General features: G+C 32.7%; 1 protein-coding gene and 1 pseudogene across 1 annotated transcript; one reads left to right on the plus strand and one right to left on the minus strand.

Moving 5' to 3' along the window:
• Window positions 1–2,100: 2,100 nt before the first annotated feature.
• On the minus strand, window positions 2,101–4,171 carry LOC149543081 (Peroxidase family protein). Its single transcript, XM_089796245.1, has 3 exons — window positions 3,953–4,171; window positions 2,653–3,007; window positions 2,101–2,495 (listed from the first exon to the last, which is right to left on the minus strand). Exons 1-3 carry the CDS (start codon window positions 4,169–4,171, stop codon window positions 2,101–2,103), a joined length of 969 nt encoding a protein of 322 aa, XP_089652371.1.
• Window positions 4,172–4,843: 672 nt separating this feature from the next.
• LOC149543082 (protein CYPRO4 pseudogene) lies at window positions 4,844–8,441 on the plus strand (annotated as a pseudogene).

The following is an 8,441-nucleotide window of genomic DNA, read 5'->3' on the forward strand; positions in this document are numbered from 1 at the left end:
ATTCTCTAGTAATTGTATTAATTAGGGAAAATCCTATGGACTTAGTTTGGTTTAACAACCATGTTGTAAATCCTTTAATAGGGTGACATTCCAAGTGAATGTTCTAAAGTCCTTTAACTAGGCCCACTTCTAACAGGGTGGTTGAAATCTTTTAACAGGGTCACATTTAACAGTGTGCTTTCTAGCCTTTATCAGGGCATCACTTCAAAAGAGTGAGAAAGGAGTAGCATGTTATTGGTGATTTTTCTCAAATTGGGTTTCCACGTAAATCATTGTGTTATGTGTTGATCTTTCATGTCTTATTCTTGCATGTTGATTTTTCAATAACTTGCTAAAATAACTAAGTAGCTTGGATGCATGGTTAGTTTGGATGAGCTCAGAATTATTAGTCAAAAAGTTTTATTAGGACATTTGGACCTTGAATAACTAATTCACCCCCCAACACCCCAGCCCCTCTTAGTTATTCTAAAGCATTTCTAACAAAAGCATATCTTCATATGAAGAAATTTGTGAAAAGAAAATGACTTGCTCTCTATCAAAACTATCAGAGGAGCCATGTCATATCAATTAAAACATTTTAACAATTCTATCAAGCGGTCTCAATGAAGAATTTAGTCTTTGGAAACTATAATATATAAATTGTAAAGATGACATCATATAATACATATTCGATTTAATTTGATACTTTAAGCCAAAAGCTTAGATAGATTGGTTATGGTAGAGTAGTCTAAGCTTTATGTAAGTAATGATAAGACTCACAAATGTGGCATGCTTTCGCTTCATGGATGTAGACTATATTTGATAGAATAGTTTTAGATCTTCATAGATGAAACCCCATTAGCTATATTTTACAATGGCCTTAGTACACTATAATGAATATGGCACATATACTATCATTAAAATAGTCATCAAATCTTATGAAATATGTAATCTCATTTTTTTTGCTACACGCCCTCCCCACTTTTTAAGCTCTTTGTTATTTTTTCTTATTAAACAAATTTTGGTGTGAGAAAGTAGAGATGTCATTATTAGCTAGATCTTATTAAATGCCCATTTCTTTTCTAGCTTCAAAAGAAACAAATACTCACAATGTTGACACCTCACAAATTTACTCATATGCACATTTTTAAATTAATCCATTTTTTTCAACTTTATTTAGTTGACTATTTTGAGTAGATTGGCATGAAATCTTAAGTATGTTTAAAATATAAGGTTTTCTTTTTCTCTTTTAGGACTCCTTTACTAAATACACAACTTGAATCACAATTATAAAATAAAACATTAATTTAGGATTTTTTTTTTTATTGAATACAAAAAAAGATAAAAAATAATTAGAATTCATGATTATAAGAACTCCTATTGTTTAGCTCTACTCCCACCATATTATTCTAATAATAAGATCATATATTAAAATTCTATGTAAATAATTTTAAATATTTATTAACACTTCCAATATTTTATAAAATTTGGGAGAAAATGATCAATAATTATGTGTGGATACATTTATTGGTGGAATTGGTTAATCAATTAGTAATGATAAAACATTAACTAGTTATATATGGTGCTAAAAGAAAGGTAAAAAATAATTAATTTGATAAAAAATAATTAATTATACAATGTGTAAGGCAAGAGTCTACAATGTAATGGTCACTTGTGAGCCTCTCATGTAAGAGGTATTGAGTTTGAATTTGCTTAAGTAATTGACCTTTTGATCTCTAATCTATTGATAACTCTATGCCCTTCAGACTATTGTTTAATGATGCATCTTTAATTTAATACTTATTAATATAAAATAATAAAATAGTAAAATTTAGAGGTAGATTGAGATCGTCTAAATGAAAGCCTCCCCATCTTTTTAAAATTAAAATAGTAAATAACACTTGAGTGGTTGGAACAATATTGCCTTCATTGGTTTTATTTCCCCAATAATGACAAGTTTTATAGACAGTCTTATTCCTTAGTCTATACATATTTTAAATACTATCCATCACATTTATGTCCACGTATTGCTCCAGTATAAGTCTTAAAGTCTGATGGAGCCCCATTATTTCTCCGCACACGAGGATGAAGGTGCAGAGTATCTAATAATTGCCATGAATTCTAATTAACCAAGTGACAATTGTTGCGAATCTGGCCCTGATTTCCGGTGAGAACTCCGGAGGTAGAAAGCTTAATGAAAGCCTGGGAGAAGACCTGGAAGAAATAATTCTCATCAGAGGCAAACCGAAGGACAGCTTGGGCAGTTCTAGGGTGAGTGGCAATGGCAGAATCGATAGAGAAGAGGCCCCTCCCATTCGTCAAGTCTCTGTAATACTGGTTGTCAAAACGGAAGTTTGTAATGTCATTGGCAATGAAGGTCAGGTTGGTGAGCGGTACACTCGTTGGGCAGTTCACTCTCAGAAAGCTGGCGTACATTACTCCCAGATGAGCATCGCTCTGTGGGTACAGTCTATCCACCACGTTCACGCAATGCCCCACTCCAATTGTATGCGCCCCTGCAAAATATGTATTTTATTCAATCAAGACATTCTGTAGGGAAGAGTCTATAATAGAAATTGTGAGTCTTTTATGGGAGAGGTCTTGGATTGGAGTCCATTTGAACTTAATAAATAATAATTAATCATAACATATAATAATTAATCTTTCGCTCACCTAGTATGGCCACGGCTTCTTCGACGTTCATTCCGTTGTGAGCAAAGAGTTGGAGCATGGAATCAACAGAAATGGCGGCAGTGGGGAGAAGTGTATCGGCCATGACATTGTTGGCGGTGACAGAGTCTCTTCTTCCGAGAGGGATGGGAATGGAGGGTCCGCCTGCTATTCGAATTGAGTCTCGAGCAGCTAAGGCAATGAGGTCTGCGCATGACACCGTTCCCGGGCATGCACTTTCTACTGCCGATTTCAATCTGTCAATGGCGTTCAGCTTTCGAATACCGAAGTTTTTGCCTGCGACTAACTCCGACGTCAGTCCTCTCTCGCTGTCCAACAGTATTGATGCATCGCACCCCTGCACCAAACACGAACAAACGTCCTTATATAAGAGATATCAATTGGTCAGGTGATCCCACCTTATTCAACAATAGGCCATAATCTATGTGTTGTTTCTAGGTTGATTGTATGTTAATAGTCATATATTAAATTTTTATATTTTAATAATCATATTTTATACTATTATTTTTTCTTAAAATTTTCTAATTTATAATTTTAATATCCTATCTTACAATTGAACTATTAAATAAAATAAAAAAATTAGTACAAGATAAATAAATTGATTCTAATCTAATCTTTTTCTCTTTGACTATTTATCACTTTCAGTCTAAAAATCAAGATTGGATTTATGATGTTTAAGTCATAAGAGATCAGTAAGGAGATCCTAATAGATAATATTAGTGGGGTCTTCTAATACTAATTCCTTTTATGAATAGTCTAATATTATTGTTTGTATAAAATAGTCTTTACACATTTTTCAAAATGTGCATTCAAGGGCTCTAATCATCCTTGAATGAAAATGGTGATCTCCTTTCAACTATAGAAGCTCTCAAACTCCAACTAATTGAATAAGAGTATTATATGCAATTAATTTCGCTTGTTAATAAATTTACAAGCAGAAATAAATACTATTAACAAATCAAAACTTTAAATATATTTTTAAAACCTAATCTCACATCTACTAGTTATAAGCCAAATAGATCAACATAAAAGAGCTTAAATATAACACACTAAGATTTGATTTCTATCTTAAAAGTGTTAAATAGTAAAACTGATTTCTTTTTCCAAACTTAATGAGTGTGTAATATTTAAGATGACATTTATAAATCATCTCAGTGATCTTAACCTCACGACAACCTAAACCTCCACCAATTGGGCACCACATGCAATTGATTTTCCCACACCATAAGAAAAGATGAAGAATTCTAACAAGTGAGGCGAAAGTGAAATGAGAGAAACTTACTTGCACTTGACAGTCATGGAAGATGAGGCGAAGCAATGCAGGGGGAGTGGTAGGATCGGCAAGAGAGAGAGAAGAGATGGTGTTCATTACCATCTGCTCCACACCTGGGCATGTCTTTTCATAGTATTGCATAGAAAGCATTGCTGATACTTCTCCTCTTCTGCCCAACATGAAAACACCAAATACAAAGGCAGCATAGAAACCCTGAAGTCCCTGCATTTTGAGTTCTTTGAATCTGCCTCAAAACTCAATTCGATTATTTCAAGGAACCCGCCTCACTGTAAGCAAATATGAATCTCTTGTCAGATCAGAAATCTGTTCTGACACGACAAGAAAGATGATGAATTGGACATCCTTGGGCTTTAACAAGAAAGCATAGCATATAGGCTTATAAATATAGATGATGACCACACCAGTGACAGCAAGTAGCATTTAATGTCCCTCTCCCAGTCATACTTTTTCTATCCCACTGCATTCAATATGAAACACTGTTAAAATGTCACGACTCGGGCCATCTAGAAATTGAGGACATTTGTTTTTAGTTTGAAAACAAGGAGAGTTTGTTGGAATCAATGGATTATAGTAAATGCAATTGCATGAGTCCAGATAGACACATTCAATGCAGATGGTAGAGTAGTTGAGTAGAATCTAATAATAATAATAGTTTGTCATTTTAAGTGTAATTAGGTATCAACTGAACTGACCTGCATTGAAGGTCACATGCAGTGTCAACAAGTTTGATCGGAAACCCCCATGCTTGTAATTCCATGAAATTGCTACACGATCAACTTCATCAACGCCACTTTGCTCTGCTCTCTTTATGAAAGCCGGACAATGTTTGTGAGGATATACGTAATACGCCATCCTTGTTAAACAGTACCCCCATCCTCCATGTATGGGACAAACCAGAGGCCATTAAGTTGGGGTGCTTTTAATCTTGTGCATTTGGAGGTGAGTTCATTCGACCGCATCTTTCATACTCCATTACGATTATTCCTTAGCTATATTTCAATTTCTTATTGGGCTGTAAGATAGATTTTGAACCAAATAGAGGGATATATTTACAGTGTGCCTGTTTCCACTACATCAAATGACTCTTACCGTCCAAACTTGGCAGTCATATCATCATTTCCCACTTTGTACACACTAAATGTTGCAATTCTTAACATTTGATTAAGATGGCCGGTGGGGTTTGTGGGGCTCGTGTTCATTTTAAAAATATAAGATTTTGTCAAAATATTGAAAAATTAGCTTATGATAGAAGGAAATTACAATAGAATGATATAATAAAAAAATCTTGAGAACTCTTTTTTTAAGCAATCAAAATCAAAGATTCTTTAATAATCATTTCAAAAATCTTATTAAAAGGAATATAAGGAAATGACAATAGTTAGACTTGATTCCAGATTAAATCATTAATAACCCTTTCAAAAACCTCACCTAAAAAAAATATAAGGAAATGACAATAGTTAGACTAGATTCCAACCTAACTCTCCTTAAACAAGGCTCTTTAATATCTTCATTGGGAGCATTTGTTTTTTAAAATGATTGAATTATGACCTAGCGTTTAAGGGCAAGCCATTGCGATTCTTCATAGAAAACTCTCCATTGCTGTAATGTAAGATTGTTAATAACTTCTAATATTCCATTTTAGTGTGACATCTTCAGCCTCTCGATTTATCTTTTGGAAAAATCTTTATAAAATATTTTAAGCACGATATATTACTTAATAACTTTTGATTTTGTAAAGAAGCAATAAGAAGCCTCCTCATCATTATTTTCCTTGTATATTTTGAAAAACTTATTTCCAACCTATTGATCCTTTGAGTTATTTTTTCGCCTTTCAAAATCATATTTTAAATAACTTCCAAACTAAACTTATTGTAGAATTATTTATTATGTCCATGTGCTCTTTTGTTTTACAAACCAATTTGAACCATGTACTTCTCGAATCATCATGAATGCACATGTCTATTCCACACAAACTATTTTATTACCTTGCAATATTTGACAAAAAATCCATATAAGGAATCAACATATTATTTTCACTCTATTTAGCTCAAGCCATTTCAAACAACCACACTAGAACCTTGAATAATAGACAAAAGGAAAGAATAATGAAATACAAGAACTACAACTCACCAAATCAAGTAAGAAAATGTATCTTCTTTTATACTTTAAGAAATCTTATCTTTGTTATTTATACTTAAAAATCATATATCAATAAAAGTGGAATATAATGATTAATATGAAGAATTATTTCTCCATCTTCCACAAGCTTCCATGATTCCTAACATATGAGATTGTATATAAAAGCCTACAAAAAAAAAATGTAATAGGAGTAGCATATATACAAGATGAACCAATAAAAATATGTAAAAAATAGTAGACAACACATAATATTCTTAACTTGGAAACTCTTTAAATGAACAACACACACTAGTAGAATTTTGGTAAATAAATGACTTCGTGACTAGAACTTTTACTCATAGGACTAAAATATTTAGTCATGTGACTAAAAGTGATCAAATTCTAGTAATGTTTTGTAATTTATAAGTGACTAAATAAATGACTAATTTGATAATTAGATAAAATCACAAGGTTAGACAAGTGACTAAATAATTGATCAAATAAATGACTAAACAATTGGTCATTTTTATACTTTGTCAAAATTTTATTAAGAAAAGTATAGTCATATAGTGTTGTTTTGAGGGAAACTTTTGCGTGTTTTAACATAAGGGAATTGATTGGATTTGAAAATAAGGGAAAGGAAACATATAAAAAAATTAAAGTAAAAGATAGTATTTTACGTGTCTTTCTAATATTGGATGATTGGACTATTTTGGATGTTTTTCATATTGTAAAGGCCTCAAAATGGGCACTTTTTCATTCTCACATACAATTTTCATATATTGAAGATTCTGATAAATTTATGTGGAAGATGAAAATTAAAGATGTTAAGACTTGAACATTTGAAATTTTAATTTTTTAAAGCAAGATTTGAGATACTTTCCAAAATTTTAAAGGAAAGACAAATTTGATATGAATCCACAATAGTTTTGTGTAACTATACATCTTAATAAGTTATTTCCAATTTTCTTTTTAAATATTAATTTATATCTCCTTTAATTTTTTTAATGATGGCATGGATCTAAATTGGTATCCTTAAATCCTAATGGTTAGTCTTTGATAACAATATTACCATTGTGTTTGTTTGTGAGGGAGATCAAGAGGAGGATACACATGAAAATAACGAAAATGAGAATGTGGAGGAGGAGGGTGGTGAGGAAAGTAAGAAGGGCTTTGAACGCTAGGTCGATGATCACTACAGAGGATGAGGTATTGGGGGCATTCAAAGTTTTTCCATGGGTACTAGGAGTCATAGCTTTTTGGTTAGGGAATCAAGGGTTGAGGAAGTGAAGAACATGTGTAATGGTATCTAGGGCAAGAGCTCGATGGATAAGTTTAAATTGGGAGAGTTGAGTTTTGGAGGCTATGGAAGTGCATCTTTATCGATACTCAAAAGGCGTTACTCATGAGGGTTGGGACCAATATATTTCTAATGACCCCTATAGAAAAGGCTCATCCTACCAGGGTTCATTAATTAGACATTGAAAGCACATGGGAATTTTTTCATGGAGTGGAAATTTGAGAGGAATGGAACTCCCATTATAATGAGAGATATGGCCAATAGTAACAAGGGCGAACAATTGGATGCTTTGGCATTGATCTTCTTAGGGTTGGATGGCAACATGTTATGTAGGTAGGAATGAGGGACAAGTATGGTAATGTGAAATTTATTGATATCCCTGTGTTGAATTGGATTAGAGGGCCATCAATTTTCAAAAGGCACTGAATTCTAGTGATTTGATACTATAGGTGATGGGTGTATTGAGCTTGGTTCTACTAATGTGATGATTAGGATTTATGTGAAAGGTAAATGAGGATGGATACAAAATATTTTACTAACATTAGTTCACCAATGACCCATGTGGATGTTACGTATGATGGAAAGTGGGTTTTGGGGACCACTGATACTTACCCAATTCTTGTTAGTACTATTTTCATCAATAAAGATGGGAAAAGCAAGATTGGATTTACCAGTAGAATGGGGAACAAGATTTTAGCTCCGATGAATCTTAAACTAAGTCATGTGGATTCACATAATGCAAGAAATAACAAGTTTCACAATGCACAATTCTCTTTGAACACTGATAGTTGCAAGTAGGAGGGGCATTTTGTTCCCAGTGCTAGTAATTTTACTATCATTTGGAATTTCAAACAAGTTAGAAACAAAAATCATGATTACTATAAGAGCCAAGAGTGGTTCAAATTTTTTTACTATTACAACATTATTCCAAAAGATGAATTTTATGTTGATAGTAGATTCATGCATTAGAAATATATCATTACCGATAATCTTGAGGCTCCTTTCATTGTTGCAACATCTAAGCAAGTTATCTCTTTTAGCATAACATCTAGGAGGTAA

This window comes from Cupressus sempervirens, chromosome 8 (assembly GCF_028749045.1).
Source record: "Cupressus sempervirens isolate cs-2001-9-10 chromosome 8, ASM2874904v1, whole genome shotgun sequence".
NCBI lineage: Eukaryota > Viridiplantae > Streptophyta > Pinopsida > Cupressales > Cupressaceae > Cupressus > Cupressus sempervirens.

Coding starts and splice junctions, on each gene's coding strand:
- LOC149543081 (XM_089796245.1), bottom strand. CDS start 4,171: ATGCAGGGACTTCAGGGTTTCTATGCTGCCTTTGTATTTGGTGTTTTC. Junction 3,008..3,952: donor TCCATGACTGTCAAGTGCAA/GTAAGTTTCTCT, acceptor TGTTTGGTGCAG/GGGTGCGATGCATCAATACT. Junction 2,496..2,652: donor AGAAGCCGTGGCCATACTAG/GTGAGCGAAAGA, acceptor CATATTTTGCAG/GGGCGCATACAATTGGAGTG.